This window comes from Aquarana catesbeiana, linkage group LG02 (assembly GCF_042186555.1).
Source record: "Aquarana catesbeiana isolate 2022-GZ linkage group LG02, ASM4218655v1, whole genome shotgun sequence".
In the NCBI taxonomy this organism is placed as follows: Eukaryota; Metazoa; Chordata; class Amphibia; order Anura; family Ranidae; genus Aquarana; species Aquarana catesbeiana.
Window position 1 is genome coordinate 571,781,530 of NC_133325.1, and position 17,971 is coordinate 571,799,500.

Here is a 17,971-nt window from a genome sequence, read left to right on the forward strand (position 1 = left end):
AACACTCCACTAATATTGTTCATATGTCTTTGGCAGCTTGTCTCTGTGCTGGAAGCCTGCTCTCAGCACAGAAACATTAGCTGCCCAGTGACGTATATGTTAAACTCACCCTTTAGCCACTGTAGATATGTGTTAAATGGACAGCAGATTAAACACCACCAAAAGAAAGCTCTATCTGTTGTATAAAAAAATAATGTAAAATTAATTTTGGTAGAGTGTTGCATGGTGGAGTAATCGTAAGACAAACTATCACCGCTGAAAATGGCCTGACAGGATTGGAGTGGCATAAAGTGGTTAAAGAGGTCCTGTACCTACAAATTCCAGTTCTTGGATATGTGGTCAGGCACGTGTGCAGGCTGACCCAGACAAGGGATTCAGCTTTATTAGCTATATAGCTTTGTCTGGATTGAGTGTTGTTAATCTGGAGCTCAGGAGATTACATAAATACATCTGTGGTGTTTGCTGGTGTGTGATCACAGTATTGATCTTTATTACCTAGATGGGGTGCTTTCTACATTTGGCATGCATGAATTCCTGCAGGGCATTCTATAGGTTAAATTCTAAGCAAAATGTAGTTTGATGCATTCTCCTCACATTCACTACTACCATGATGCCACTATCGCAATATAGTACAATATGGTACTAAAAAGAAAAACAAAAAAACTTCTAGTTGGAAGGCTTTGTGTTTTCTCACAGGCAGCAGTCACCTGAGGCTGGTTCTCAAAACCAAAAATAATGTCTAATGATTTTCTTAAACCATTATTTGTATATTTATAGCATCTGACACATGAGCACTGTTCACAGACTGAAAATGCAGGTTACAATACCATCGTTTTACATAATTACAAACATTATGTATCTGTTTGTTGGGTGTCCTATAGAACAGAAAGAAATGAAATTTGAATAATGTGAGCACACATATTAACAGATTTTTTTTTTTTTTTTAGAGAATGGGAAAGGCCTATAACTAGTGTCTGGTTTTGATTGCAGTCTGTATCCCAATAGAGATAAGGAATTGCTGAGTTGGGACACAAACTGCATTAAAGTAGAGGATCTAACCATTCTACAATCTATTTCAAAAATTCAAATATTATTAATAAGCATCTATTAAACCTATGACCCGTGTTGTTCAAGTGTATTTTTAAAACATAATATATATTTTTAAAGAGGAAAAAACAAGAATGTGTATTATAACCATAAAGATATAAATGATCAACATTTACACGTAGATCATGCCCCTGAGATCTGCACGTTGTTTGCCACAGTTTTCTTTCCAGGCGAGTTTAAATAAGAATAAAATGCTGCAATGCATCCAATTGTCTTTTATTCGTCATCTTTATCTTTTGTCAGAATGACCATGACCTTTTCAGAAACTTTTTTTTTTTAAAGTCTGTCGGGTTACCATGAAAGTAGCAGTTAGTTAAACAAAAAGGTCAGACAGCCCCTCCTTTTATCCTAACTAATCCAGATGAAAGTCAATTCCTTTTAAATCCATTTAAACTGGATTTGAATCAATTAATATCAAAAAGATTACTTTTCCCTGGCCTACTGAAGCCTTGTACAGCCTTGTTATATTACGTAATGTAAATGTATTATTCCTTCAAGAGAAGTCTTTGAAAGATTGCACCACTTATGTCTTACTACCGCTCTACTTCTTATAATCTCTGAGAGATCAATGGGAAAATCCTCATTCAACATGACATCTTCTCACTGCAGAAAGGCATATTCTTGTAGTAAGACGTGTAGAGATATCCTAGATAGGAAACATTCTTCAAGGCATACTCCTCCGTCTTCCATTTTGTATTGTTTTCAACACATTGGAGAGGTCGAAACTTTTAGAAATGAGCTCAAGAAGGTCAGGATCCTTTTGTATTCCACCAATAAACTCTTCTAATGTCAGTTCCCCTAAAGAGAAGACAGGCTTATTTAATACATTGTATATATATGGTGATTTTCACAAGCAATCGATAAGGGGCATTCTGTGTTTTCATAGCAAATTAATACATATGGTGGAGCAGCAAGCTGGTATTAACCCAGGATACTATTTTCCTTTTTTCTATTTTATTTTAAAGACATTTTCTAATTTATTTCACAGATAATTTGACAACCATGACATCCTACTTTATCAGTTTGAAGAGACCTAGACATCTATTTACCATAGGTATTTTGTGACAGTTGGCAGTAGTCCTAGGAGTCTTACGTGGGCTTTATGGAAACATGGGTGCAAAATAAAAGATAGAAGCACAGTTTCACAAGTTACAAGCCAGAATTAAATTTTTGTAATCTGATTAAAAGTTTGTAATCATCAAGATAAACCAATGTGTTTTGGGGCTTACAGGTATCTCTTTCTTCAGGTCTGAATAGAAACAAAAGATTACAGTCTGATTTAGGTAAAAAATGCACGTAGACCGTATTTGACTTGATATCAGCCTTTTGCAATCTTATGTACAGCAGACCTAAAAAAAAATAGAGCCTAGTTTATGCTTATTCTGACCTTTTTGCTCACAATTAACATTTTATTCTGGACTTTCACAAATGTAATTGTGCTTCTGTTTTAGGCCCGGATCACACTGATGGGACAATCGCTCCGACCTTGTGCAATGTAATCATTCTAGTGCAAGTTGCTCCGACTTAGAAAAAGGTTTGTGCACTACTTTTGGTCCGACTTGCATTGACTTCTGTTAAAGAAGTTAAAGAAGTCGCATGCAAGTCAAGCCAAAGACACACTGGAGTCCAACTTTGAAGTTACAGGCAGTGTGAACCCGAGCTTAATCCTTCATCCAGCTTTAAAGGATAATTTATTTAAAAAATCCAAGGAAAGTATTGGAGCCCAGTCACACTTCTCTGTCCCTTTGCATTGCATTAACCTCCCTGGCAGTATTCCCAAGTGTGGCTTGGGGTGAATTTTCACTACTAAAAGTGGTAACCCCGAGCCACACTCGCAGGATCCATGTACAGCATACTTACCTTGTCCCCAGGATCCTGTGATGTCCCCCGCTGTGTACTCCGCTGGATCATCCGTCCAATGTATTACTTACATACGGTATCTCACAAAAGTGAGTACACCCCTCACATTTTTGTAAATATTTTATTCTATCTTTTCATGTGACAACACTGAAGAAATGACACTTTGCTACAATGTAAAGTAGTGAGCATACAGCTTGTATAACAGCGTAAATTTTCTGTCCCCTCAAAATAACTCACACAGCCATTAATGTCTAAACCGCTAGCAACAAAAGTGCTAAGTGAAAATGTCCAAATTGGGCCCAAAGTGTCAATATTTTGTGTGGCCACCATTATTTTCCAGCACTGCCTTAACCCTCTTGGGCATGGAGTTCACCAGAGCTTCACAGGTTGCCACTGGTGTCCTCTTCCACTCCCTCCTCCATGACGACATCACAGAGCTGGTGGATGTTAGACACCTTGCGCTCCTCCACCTTCCATTTCAGGATGCCCCACAGATGCTCAGTAGGGTTTAGGCTCTGGAGACATGCTTGGCAACTACATCACCTTTACCCTCAGCTTCTTTAGCAAGGCAGTGGTAGTCTTGGAGGTGTCTTTATACTCCTCACCTGGTTGCCACCACATGCACTTGACACCATTTGAACCAAATAAGTTTATCAGTGGTTTAGACATTAACCACTTCAGCCCCGGAAGGATTTACCCCCTTCCTGACCAGAGCACTTTTTACAATTTGGCACTGCGTCACTTTAACTGCTAACTGCGCGGTCATGCAATGCTGTACCCAAACAAAATTTGCGTCCTTTTCTTCCCACAAATAGAGCTTTCTTTTGATGGTATTTGATCACCTCTGCAGTTTTTATTTTTTGCGCTATAAACGGAAAAAGACCGAAAATTTTTCTTAAAAATGTTATTTTCTACTTTTTGTTATAAAAAAAATCCAATAAACTCAATTTTAGTCATACATTTAGGCCAAAATGTATTCGGCCACATGTCTTTGGTAAAAAAAAGTCAATAACCGTATATTTATTGGTTTGCGCAAAAGTTATAGCATCTACAAACTAGGGTACATTTTCTGGAATTTACACAGCTTTTAGTTTATGATTGCCTATGTCATTTCTTGAGGTGCTAAAATGGCAGGGCAGTACAAAACCCCCCAAATGACCCCATTTTGGAAAGTAGACACCCCAAGGAAATTGCTGAGAGGCATGTTGAGCCCATTGAATATTAATTTTTTTGTCCCAAGTGATTGAATAATGACAAAAAAAAAATTACAAAAAAGTTGTCACTAAATTATATATTGCTCACACAAGCCATGGGCATATGTGGAATTGCACCCCAAAATACATTTAGCTGCTTCTCCTGAGTATGGGGATACCACATGTGTGGGACTTTTTGGGAGCCTAGCCGCGTACGGGGCCCCGAAACCAAGCACCGCCTTCAGGATTTCTAAGGGCGTAAATTTTTGATTTCACTCCTCACTACCTATCACAAAATGGCACAAAACCCCCCCAAATGACCCCATTTTGGAAAGTAGACACTCCAAGCTATTTGCTGAGAGGCATGTTGAGTCCATAGAAAATTTTTATATTTTGACACAAGTTGCGGAAAAATTACAAACTTTTTTTTTTTTTTTTGCACAAAGTTGTCACTAAATGATATATTGCTCAAACATGCCATGGGCACATGTGGAATTACACCCCAAAATACATTCTGCTGATTCTCCTGAGTACGAGGATACCGCATGTGTGGGACTTTTTGGGAGCCTAGCCGCGTACGGGGCCCCGAAAACCAAGCACCGCCTTCAGGATTTCTAAGGGCGTAAAGTTTTGATTTCACTCCTCACTACCTATCACAGTTTTGAAGGCCATAAAATGCCCAGATGGCACACCCCCCCCAAATGACCCCATTTTGGAAAGTAGACACCCCAAGCTATTTGCTGAGAGGCATGGTGAGTATTTTGCAAATGAAGACAGACAAGAAAATGTTTTTTTTCTTTTTTCAATTTTTAAAACTTTGTGACAAAAAGTGAGGTCTGCAAAATACTCACTATACCTCTCAGCAAATAGCTTGGGGTGTCTACTTTCCAAAATGGGGTCATTTGGGAAGGGGGTTGTGCCACCTGGGCATTCCATGGCCTCCCAAACTGTGATAGGCAGTGAAGAGGTGAAATAAAAAATTTACGCCCTTAGAAAGCCTGAAGGCGCTGCTTGGTTTTCCGGGTCCCGTACGCGGCTAGGCTCCCAAAAAGTCTCACACATGTGGTATCCCCGTACTCAGGAGTAGCAACAGAATGTATTTTTGGGTGTAATTTCACATATTCCCATGGCATGTTTGAGCAATATATCGTTTAGTGACAACTTTGTGCAAAAAAAAAAAAAAAATTGTCTTTTTCCCGCAACTTGTGTCACAATATAAAATATTCCATGGACTCGACATGCCTCTCAGCAAGTAGCTTGGGGTGTCTACTTTCCAAAATGGGGTCATTTGGGGGGTTTTGAACTGTCCTGGCATTTTATGCACAACATTTAGAAGCTTATGTCACACATCACTCACTCTTCTAACCACTTGAAGACAAAGCCCTTTCTGACACTTTGTTTACATGAAAAAAAAAATTTTTTTGCAAGAAAATTACTTTGAACCCCCAAACATTATATATTTTTTTAAAGCAAATGTTCTACAGATTAAATTGGTGGGTGTTTCATTTTTTTTTTTCACACAGTATTTGCGCAGCGATTTTTCAAATGCATTTTTATGGGAAAAAACACACTTTTTTAAATTTTAATGCACTAAAACACACTATATTGCCCAAATGTTTGATGAAGTAAAAAAGATGATCCAAGTACATGGATACCAAACACGACATGCTTTAAAATTGCGCGCAAACGTGCAGTGGTGACAAACTGAATACATTTTTAAAAGCCTTTAAAAGCCTTTACAGGTTACCACTTTACAGAGTAGATTTACAGATTTACAGAGGAGGTCTACTGCTAAAATTACTGCCCTCGATCTGATCTTCGCGGTGATACCTCACATGCATGGTGTAATTGCTGTTTACATTTGACGCCAGACCAATGCTTGCGTTCGCCTTTGCGCGAGAGCAGGGGGGGACAGGGGTGCTTTTTTTTTCTTTATTATTTTTTTGCTTTTTTATCTTATTTTTAAACCATTCCTTTCATTTTTTTTAATCATTTTTATTGTTATCTCAGAGAATGTAAATATCCCCTATGATAGCAATAGGTAGTGACAGGTACTCTTTTTTGAAAAAATTGGGGTCTATTAGACCCTAGATCTCTCCTCTGCCCTCAAAGCATCTGACCACACCAAGATCGATGTGATAAAATGCTTTCCCAATTTCCCAATGGCGCTGTTTACATCTTGCAAAATCTAAGTCATGAAATGCTCATAGCTTCCGGTTTCTTAGGCCATAGAGATGTTTGGAGTCATTCTGGTTTCTGATCAGCTCTATGGTCAGCTGGCTGAATCCCCGGCTGCATTCTCAGGTTCCCTGTTGGGACAGGAGAGCCAGAGAAAAACATGGAAGATGGTAGGGGGGGGCATTCCCTCCCACTGCTTGTAAAAACAGTCTAGAGGCTAATTAGCCGCTAGGATTGCTTTTACATGAAAGTCGACTGCTGGCTGAAAAAAATGATACCAAAATGATACCTAAACCTGCAGGCATCATTCTGGTATAACCACTCAAAGTCCAGCAACATACCAGTACGTTGCTGGTCCTTGTTGGGCATATATTGTAAACTTTTTTTTCATGCAGCCTGTGGGCTGAATGAAAAATAGAGATTGATCGGTGGGTATGCCCACCATTAGAATACCACCCTTCATCCACCCACTTCTAATGATGGGCATACATGCGCCGTTTTGGGGCATCCGCCCCAAAAGGTAGGAGCAAATCGCTCCTCCACCCCTGCTGCTTTGGCATATATGCTCTTTTTTTTAACTGTGGTGGTGAAATCACCTCCTACAGCGCTGGAGTCACGGCTTTATGTATCGTGATAGCAAACGCTGTTGTTGTCAAGATAAATAAATCCGCACTGCAACTGAATGGCGTACCTGCTAAGCAAATGATGGTTAACAATAAAACAAAGTAACATTACAGTATAACAGTAAGACTTACCATACCTGCAAAGCAAGTACAAAAAAAATAGTAAAAAATAAAACATTTAACGCAACCTGTGCCTAAAATATATATATGCCGAAGCATGGGGGCATCCTCCCGCAAAAAGTAGAAGCAAATCGCTCCGCCCCTGCTGCCCCCATGCTTCGGCATATATGCTGAAGTATGTAACTGTGGTGGTGAAATCACCTCCGACAGCGCTGGAGTCACGGCTTTATGTATTGTGGGAGCAAACATTGTTGCTGTCAAGATAAATAAATCCGCTCTGCAGCTGAATGGCGTACCTGAAAACAAAAAAATGGTTAACAATAAAACACAGTAAACAGTAAAGTATAAAAAAATTGCATACCTATAAAGCAAACATGATAAATCATAATAACAATAAAACATTGCAGAATAGAATACAGGAAAAAAGAGCAGAACAATAAAGAGAAAATAGAGAAAAAACAATAAAATGACAACTATTTTTGTTTTTTTATTTTATATAATTTTTTGTGTTTTTTTTTTTTTTTTACTTTTTTTTTTTTACACTTTTTTTTGTAACTGTAACTTTTGTAACTGTAACCGTTTCCAGTATCAAGAGCTTATGAATAGGGGCGAGTGGCGCTACCTGTATTGGATACCTGGTTGGATGTGTGCTCATATATAAATATATAAGGTGGGTGTGTGCCCAGTGGAGTTGATATCCCGTGCTACTGTGTGCAAAACCAGTGCCTCCTAATTCTAGGATATAAATGGCTACCCTTCCACCCAAATGTGAATTAATCCTGTAAAATATATAACTAAATAAATCAATCAATCAATAAGCATTCCATCTAGTGCGTGAAGAGGAATAAATAAATATATACATTTCTAAGTGCAATTCCTCCTTCTCATAATTATACCTGTGCATTAATAGCATTAATCTGAAAATGCATCTTGACACCCAATATTACATGCAACCTCCCGTGCTCTCACCCGTAAGAGTGAGCAGGTAGAGGGTGTAAAAATATGGTACTCCCGCATTAAAGAAGTGCAATCCTAGTGAAAGAATTGAAAAAATAGAAACCTCTAAGAAATAAAAACCTATAAAAAATAAAAATTGAAATAAAAATGATCATATATGAAAAAGTCCCAAATTGCAAAGTTCCAACATAGATATAATTGCATAAAATTGCATGAAGTTCCACCGTAAATAGGATTCCTGTGAATAGTGACTTTTGTGATAGCATCAATTTTGTATCCAGTGACTTGCGGTGCTCCCCTTCAAGGATCCCCACTCACCGGCTCCCTACACCCCTGCAGGGGTAATAGGCATGTGGTATCAGACTGTGGATGACATCTAGGATTCCAGTAGAGTTGTCCCCGGGGGTTCCCCTCCAAAAGTGGTATCTCCTTAAATGATTCTGGTTGTCCTCATAAGAAAGAGACAGGGCTCCCGTAGTGTGATACCGTAAAATGATTTTATTTAAAAAGCTAGTTAAACCAGCACAAAACGAATAAAAAGTATATAAAAAGTTCCAAACTCCTGCTACAGGAGCCTGGCAATCACACTGCGTTAAAAGAGATCAAGCCCGGAGAGGAGCTCGTGGATGTGTTCACTCAGCTGAGCGGCGTGCGCCTCAGCTGCGCTCCAAACTCCCTCCGACTTCCGTGTGTGACGTAAGTACGTAGCCCCGCCTTTTCAATTCTTTCACTAGGATTGCACTTCTTTAATGCGGGAGTACCGTATTTTTACACCCTCTACCTGCTCAGTCTTACGGGTGAGAGCACGGGAGGTTGCATGTAATATTGGGTGTCAAGATGCATTTTCAGATTAATGCTATTAATGCACAGGTATAATTATGAGAAGAAGGATTTGCACTTAGAAATTTATATATTTATTTATTCCTCTTCACGCACTAGATGGAATGCTTATTGATTTATTGATTTATTTAGTTATATATTTTACAGGATTAATTCACATTTGGGTGGAAGGGTAGCCATTTATATCCTAGAATTAGGAGGCACTGGTTTTGCACACAGTAGCACGGGATATCAACCCCACTGGGCACACACCCACCTTATATATTTATATATGAGCACACATCCAACCAGGTATCCAATACAGGTAGCGCCACTCGCCCCTATTCATAAGCTCTTGATACTATATCTCACCCCCCTGGGGGTGTGTAAGGGGAGGCTGCAAACCTTTTTTAGTCTGTGAGCGCGGAAATTCCTTTATATTATATGTAACCGTTTCCAGGTTCGGGTCTCTCAAAATGTGATGGCATCTTGAAAGACCCTGTGAAAGTGTGTCCTAGTCTGTGCAGTGCTGTAACCTACGCTAATACTAGTGTATGGTAGCGTTCAAAACATTCACCGATGCAAAGACCAGGCTTGTCAGAACAGGAGGGACAACAATAGCGGGTGTCACGCCTATATCTACGCTTGCTGCAGATATGACATCTTTTTTGGGGGGCTCGTTGGGTAGGGGTACTCGGGAGCCGGCTTACTGCATTTGGTTGGGGAAGGTGAGGTGGAGCACCGTCTGGAAACATAAGGGCTCTGATGATCTCTTCCTGGAATTTAAGGAAGGATCCGTCCGTCCTGAAGCTGTGTATAGCACATAAGCGTTCAGCAAAGCCAATTGAAATAAATAAACAGACACTTTTTTGTACCAGCGTCTGGCAACTAGGTACGGCGCCAACAACTGGTCGTTGAGGTCCACCCCTCCCATATTTTGGTTATATTCGTGGACACAGAGGGGTTTCTCCACAACACCAGTCGCCGTAGTAATTTGGACCATCGTGTCTGCATGAAGGGAGGTAAGAACGAAAATATTCTTATTATCCCTCCACTTCATAGCGAGCAAAATATTACACTGCAAGCAGGCTCTCTCCCCCAGCCTAAGACGGGAATCTACAAGCCGCTGGGGAAACCCCCGGTGATTAGGTCGCACTGTGCCACATGCTCCAATCTGCTGATCAAACAAATGACTAAAAAGTGGCACGCTCGTGTAATAATTGTCCATGTACAAGTGGTACCCCTTTCCGAATAAGGGTGACACCAATTCCCACACAATCTTGCCAGCGCTTCCTATGTAGTCAGGGCAGTTTGTCAGCTCTACGTGACTATCTTTTCCCTCGTAAACCATAAAACTACATGTATAGCCTGTGGCCCTGTCACAGAGCTTATACATCTTGACCCCGTATCTGGCACGCTTGCTGGGAAGGTACTGTTTGAATGACAAGCGGCCAGAAAACTTAATCAGGGACTCATTAACGCAGACAACTTGATGGGGAGTAAACAAGTCTGCAAAACGTTGGTCGAAGTGGTTTATGAGGGGCCGAATTTTGTAGAGCCGATCGTATCCAGGGTCTCCACGAGGACGACAGAGTTCATTGTCATTGAAGTGCATGAACTGCAAGATCTGCTCGTATCGTGCCCTGGTCATGGAAGCAGAGAACAAGGGCATATGGTGAATCAGGTCAGTGGACCAATATGACCGCAACGCATTCTTTTTGGTTATGCCCATGTTGAGGGAAAGGCCCAGAAAGAGCTTAAATTTGGAGACCGTAATTGGTCTCCAATCTCTGGCAAGGGAGGACTGGGGAATAATGGCGATGTGTTGACCAGTGTACAAATTGCTTTGGTACACAATAGATCTATAGAGATCTTCGGTGAAAAACAGCAAATAAAAATCAAGTGATGTAAAATCAACTGTTTCCACCTGAATGCCGGGTTGGCCAGTGAATGGGGGAAGTACGGGTGCTGCAGAAGTGGTGGATTCCCAATTAGGATTGGCGAATGCAGCAGGAAGGGCACTATGGGCACGACGGGCCTGTGTTCCTCTTCTTGGTGGCAACGGGACACTACTTGTGCTTGCCACCTCGCCAGCTTGAACTGCACTTATGGGACTCGCCACGTCACCACGTGATACTGCAGTGCTGGATGTACGACCAGGGTGTACTAGGCCACTGGTGCTTGCCAGTTCACCAGAAGGAATAGCGGCGCTAGTTCTGCTCTGCTCCATACGAGGGACCTGCGGTTCTTGCACATCAATGACAGAAGAAATTCGGGGTCTGGTACACCTGACCTTGGCAGGGACCACAACTCTGTCGTCAGAGCTATCTGTCATGGAGCCGCTGTCGTCTACAGGATCGTATTCTGAGCCTGAATCTGACAGATGAGTGACTTCCTCTTCACTATCTGTCATGCTCAGAAACGTGTAGGCCTCTTCACTAGTGTACCTTCGATTTGCCATTTTGGGCTCTAAATTTAGTGGTACACTAGTGAGGCTCACAGGAAAAAAGCTCCTGACTGTTAGCGACTGTATCAAAACGCTACCAAAAAAACTGTTAGCGATCGCAGGGATCAGGCCTGACTCTGCGAACGCTGCAGCTATGTGTGTTTAGTGTTTTTTAAGTGACAGTGATCGATCGATACTGCACTTGGGTGGGCTGGGTAGGGCTGGGCCGAGGGGCAAAATGCAGGTGCTAGCAGGTATCTGGGCTGATCCCGCTAAAACTGCGTTTTTGGGAACCCTAACCTGCTGGGGACGCTAGTATAGATCTGATCGGATCAGATATTGATCCGTTCAGATACTATACCACTAAGGGAGCGGTACTGGCGCTAACCTGACGCTGCCTGGGGCGACGCAGACCTTATCTGACCCTAAAACTTAACTTATATCACCGCCAGGCGATCAGGGGGCTAAACCTTTATTAGGTAATAAACGGCAGGTGCCCTGAAACTATAAAAAACAAACTAACTAACCAGTGTCACCCGTAACAGTTATACGGTGATCACTGGTGAAAGGGTTAACTAGGGGCAATCAGGGGGTTAAAACCTTTATTAGGTAGCATATGGGGGTCCCTGACACTATAAAACGCTGATGGCGAACCTATATACTTACCTCCCTAACTAGCGTCACCTGTGACACTAATACAGCGATCAGAAAAACGATCGCTTAGTGACACTGGCGACGGGGGGTGATCAAGGGGTTAGGGGGGTATCCTAGACCTAAAGGGGCCTAACACTAACTGCCCTACCACTTATAACTGTCACAAACTGACACCAATGCAATAATCAGAAAAAAAAACCTGCTATTGGTGTCTCTGTGACAGGGGGTACAGGGGGGGTGATCGGGGGGTGAAAAGTGTGCCTAGAGTGTTCTACTGTTAGTGTAGTGTTGGTGCAACTCACATTGATGTCTTCTCTCCTCGGCGCCGGAACAAAAAGACCGACTCGAGGAGAGATGACATCACTTCCTCTGCCACTGTTTACATAACAGCAGCAGAAGAAGATTGTCATTCGTTGGGAGCGATAGTGAGAGGGTGGCCACGAATGAGTAGCATCCCCCTCACCTCGGATCTCTCCCCTAACGAAGCCGACCGCCTCGTGCACCGGGGGGGGGGGGGGCGCGATGCGCCCCCCGCCCGCAGGAGGCAGATCACGTACCAGGTACGTGATTTTGCCTGCCCGTGCCATTCTGCTGCAGTATATCTGCGTTAGGCGGTCGGCAAGTGGTTAATGGCAGTGTGTTAAGTTATTTTGAGGGGACAGCAAATTTACATTGTTATACAAGCTGTACACTCACTACTTTACATTGTAGCAAAGTGTAATTTCTTCAGTGTTGTCACATGAAAAGATAGAATAAAATATTTACAAAAATGTGAGGGGTGTACTCACTTTTGTGAGATACTGTAGTTACATAGTAGGTGAGGTTGAAAAAAGACACAAATCCATCAAGTCTCGCCTAGCAGTAAGAAGGGTCGCTGGTTCGAATCCCGACCACGACACTACCTGCCTGGAGTTTGCATGTTCTCCCTGTGTCTGCGTGGGTTTCCTCCGGGTACTCCGGTTTCCTCCCACACTCCAAAGACATGCTGGTAGGTTAATTGGATCCTGTCCAAATTGGCCCTAGTATAGGTATGAATGTGAGTTAGGGACCTTAGATTGTAAGCTCCTTGAGGGTATAGGCACTGATGTGAATGTATAATATATATGTAAAGCGCTGCGTAAATTGACAGCGCTATATAAGTACCTGAAATAAATAAATAAATAAAATAAATAAGTCCAACCTATGTGTGTGATTATTACTGTTCCAGGCTCCGTTCCCTGCGAGCATCGTTACGCAAATTCAAAAAGTGAAAAATACAGAACACATACAGTACACTGTAATCTTACAGATTACATTACTGTATAAAATCATTTCACCTCCCTTTTGTCCCTAATGCGTTGTCCAGTGCCCTGCCTGCAGTTTTATATATACTGTTCTTTCTGCCTGGAAACTTGAGAATGTCCATGACAACCAAAAAGCGTATTTTTCCTTTCGTCGTTATACTTTGAAGAATGTCATACAAGGTTAATGAGAGGTGGCAAGGTGTGTTGATAGTCTTTTTAATATATGTCTCTATATTTTCTTCTATTAATTTTGTATATTTTTATGATGATTTTACAGCTGTGTAGGGCCTAGTATATAGTAGCATATGTGCACTAGGTACTGGGTTGTTATGTGCATGTATGTTGGTATTAGGCTGTTTTCGGCTTTTATATCTGGGCATGTAGGTTGTTTTAAACATGTACAGTACACGTAGGTTGGTATTAGGCAGCCTCCGGTTTTCAGAGTTAATTTAATAATAATATATATAGATTGTTTTATTATCAATACAATTTTTTCAATTATGCAATAAAATAGGTCTTTGATAAAATTGGTTTTTGATAGTATATAATTTAGGGGTGGGCTAGTGTGGATGTGCAGGTTTGTGCATACATTCACACACGTTGCTACACATGCATTTACCTGTCATTTATTCCACTTGAGTTGACCTATAGGTAATGAGGATGTTCTTTACAGAATTTGGTTAAATAATACATTATGAGCTAATGACACTTCACAGAATGATGTATGTAGCGGTCTATTAGTATTGTTAACTGCTATTTACAGGCAGATGAGGTGGTTAGGATGTTGTTGTTTTCAATGATACTGTTTTACATATTTTTTGTATTTTATGTTAGTGACGCTGTGAAGATGTGTCCTTCTCCTTATATACTGTCTTGAATGTAACCTGATAAGGGATATATAGGCTAATTTTAGGCTGATGAGCGCCTGATAAGCCATTATAAACTGATGTTATTATGCCGCTGTGTGTTACTGTGCTTGGTCACAACACATGGCGTGCAGTATGGGTAATGTGGAACATTCTGATCTATCAGAAAATGGCCGCAAGCTTACAATAAATGATAGAATGTCCGCGGTCTTCAACAAAATGCCTGCGATGACACTATAAAATGATTGACATCTCAACCATCCAATGGAATTCCACCTGAGGAAGATACGTTGTTTCCCGTTATTGACACATGTTGGGGAGGGGACAGGACCGTTTGTGAGACAGTGGAGTGTTCTCAGAGCAGGAGAGGATACACCAGTATAGCGTCTTTATATTTGTTTGGCTTGTCACAGAGGTGTCCTTTTATGAAAGTGCGGTAAAATACCGCTTTTCAGTTCTCAGGCATTCTCAGAGGAGATCGCTCTCCTCTGAGTGCCTGTTTATGAAAGTGTGTAGATCGCTTCTCATGTAGAGTTGAGGAGCGATCTACAAAGGCCGGGAACTCCTGAGAATGGCTCCTCTCACTATAATCTTGTGTGATGTAGCGGGATTACAGTATGAGGAACCATAAAATACAAAAGTTTAACACAAATCAGCACACATTATTCCCCAACATATTAATAAAATAATAAAGTTAAATTCCCCCTACACAATATACATTAACCTAATTATAAAAAAAACATTGTTTTTATCAATATTTAAAGATCATACATGTCCCTATTTAAATGTGAATGGTGTATAGTAAATGAATGTAATGCACATATGTAATCCAGCTATACACCATTCATATAAATGCAAAATACATTTATAATCATTAAAAAAATAATTTTAACAAAAGTATACAAGTATAAATATTTATTAATACATTAAAATAAAATATATTTCATAATTGATAAACATAAAAATTGATAAACTGGTGCAATGCGAGAACACTGCGAATCCACTGCGGGTTCCCGCATCGCACCGACTCACATGTCAGTTCACACTTCCATATGCGAATTGCTGGGGAGTGTCAATACATTGTTAACGACACCCCCAGTTCAGCTTGCATATTGCACTGCGAACTGACAGTCCGGACATGAATCGGATCGCATATGTGTGAACACTCATGCGATCCGATTCTGGTCCGAACAGAAAAAAGGGTCCTGTGCGTGTTTGCACCGAATGCGGTGCGATATCAGCCATACTATCTGTACAGCTGATATCGCACCGCACAGACATCGCATGTAATGTGAATGGCAGTGTGCTGCGAATAACATGCGATGCCTGTGCGATGTCCGGCATCGCACAAGTGTGAACTGGGCCTAAAAGTTAACAACACCCCCAAATCAGTTCGCATATCGCAGTGAGATCTGCAAACTCGGACAGTAATCGAATCGCATGGGTGTAAACACTCATGCGATCCGATTCTGCTGTGGACCAAAAAAAGGGTCCTGTAAGAGTTTGGTCCGAGGGCAATGCAAATTTAGCAATACTATCTGTATGGCTGAAATCGCATCGCACAGAGATCGGATGTGATTTTGCACTGCAGTGCGGTGCGAATCACATCCGATCTCGGACACCGCAGCAGTGGGAACTGGCCCTAAATCATATTGCATTTGCACCAAAATGGTACAGGACCCTTTATTTGGTCCGCACTGGAATCGGATCGCATGGGTGTGAACACCCATGCGATCCGATTCCTGCACCATTACATAGTTCGCACTGCGATCTGTGAAATGATCTGGGGGTGTCATTAACTTTACATTGACACCCGCAGTGGTGCGCAGATGTCAATGTAGGTGCGATGTGAAAACCCACACAGGAATCACGCTGGTTAACGCATCGCACAAGTGTGAACCCAGCCAGAGACGTGAAAATCTAAAAAAAAAATATATATATATATAGATATATATCTATATATATATATATATATAGATATATATCTATATATATCTATAGATAGCTATAGCTATATATATATGTATGTATGTATGTATATATATATATATATATATATATATATATACATACACTATAAATTCCTATCCTGCTGGTTTTGGGGTGTGTAATGGTGGGGAAGGTGTGCTCTGACTGTTTGGTGAAAGAAAGACTTCTTGCTTTCTCCAGAATATCAGCCAGTTTCAGGCTTCTCACTCTGATTCTCCACTTCTGAAATGGTGAATCAGAAAGTGAGAATTCTGTCACAGATCGCCAGTGAGGTGCTGAGATCGCACCTTCATAAACTGGCCGTTTCTGTGAAGTTAGTTACAAATTCTCACTGTGCTGAGATAATCAGCGGAGAACATGTTCTCCGCTGATTATCTCAGTTTCATAAACTGGTAATGAGCTGAGATCAGCGGTAAGACTCGGGATCGCCGCTGATCTCAGTTTCATAAAAGGACACCAGAGTGGTGCGCTCATAGCACCTATTAAATGTGAGTACTCTAATATAGGGAATATTGTCATTTTAGATAAAATTTTTAAAACAGTAATACACTATCCAGTTTCCTCTGTTTTCCATATGAATAGTGTTGCAAGCAACCTTCCAAGGATCCGAATGCTGACCATAAACCCAGAGGTGGTTTAAAGGCGTGTTTTGACCGAACTTATCATCTTCAATGAGTACCAGAAGAATGGAGTAGTTATGGATGGACTTTGTGTTGCGATTCTATGGACACAGATTAATGCATGAATTCATTAGGCACAAGAGCACTTTAAACACGGGTCACTTTATTTTTATATTGATTATTGTATATTGATGCACTTTATATAGGTTTATTTATATTATAAGTTGTCACTGCAATTATCGCATTTATCCCAATTATAGCAGAGGGTTGCAAATGTATATAGAGGAGTGTATGCTACACAGGTTGTCATTGGGAGCATCGCATAGGATTTCCTATTTTAAATTGTTTATGATCACAATTTTTAATCGCATAAGATTGCATTATTATGCTCACTAGATTTTTTACATAGGAATGGAATATCTGACCACCACTATTTAACTGTAGTCAGTAATTATTAGGATTTAGTAAGATTACAATATGATTACATTTGGATAGTGCAGCATTACATTGGTATCAACCAAAAAGCGTCCCTTTATGTCAAAAGTGGTTTTAGACCAGCTAGAAAATAGCAACAGCAAATTAGTATCACTTGCAGAATTGAGCGATAGTGATTGGTGGGGAAATTTGTCATCAGACACTGAAAGTGACAACAGCAACAATTCTGCAACTTTCAGTGTTTTTGATTTGATTACATTATTGAATAACATTTATTATTATTATATTATTATTTATTATAATTATTTATAGTTATTTATTATATTATAATTTATGATTTTGTGTTTCAAACTTTATTATACCCGAGATGTCTACTAGACTCTTGTTTGGACAGATTTAAGTGTGTTATTACTAAGAATTATAGGCCTACAATATAAAACGCCAAATTTCCATGCAAAGTAATGGAGATTATTTAATAAAGGAAAATCCACTTTGCACTACAAGTGCACTTGAAAGTGCACTGAAAGTGCAGTTGCTGTAGATCTGAGGGGGACATGCAAGGAAATAAAAAAACTGCATTTTAGCTTGCACATGATTGGATGATAAACTCAGCAGAGCTTCCCCTCATTTCAGATCTTTCCCTTAGATCTACAGCGACTGCACTTCCAAGTGCACTTGTAGTGCAAAGTGGATTTTCCTTTAGTATATAACCCCCAATGTGAATTGAGATTCAAAAATCTGACATAATCATACCGCCAGGGAGGTTAAGGAAGCCCAATACTTTATGAATGGACTACCAATGCACAAAAATGGACATGCAG

At 40.6% G+C, this 17,971-nt stretch overlaps 1 protein-coding gene across 1 annotated transcript in view; it reads right to left on the minus strand.

Moving 5' to 3' along the window:
- Positions 1-1,506: 1,506 nt before the first annotated feature.
- Positions 1,507-17,971, minus strand: part of GUCA1C (guanylate cyclase activator 1C) — a 219,304-nt gene continuing 202,839 nt past the window's right edge. The window contains exon 4 of the mRNA XM_073616093.1: positions 1,507-1,905. Within this exon, the coding sequence (XP_073472194.1) occupies positions 1,772-1,905 (134 nt within the window). The 3' untranslated portion in view covers positions 1,507-1,771. The remainder of the gene's footprint in view (positions 1,906-17,971) is intronic.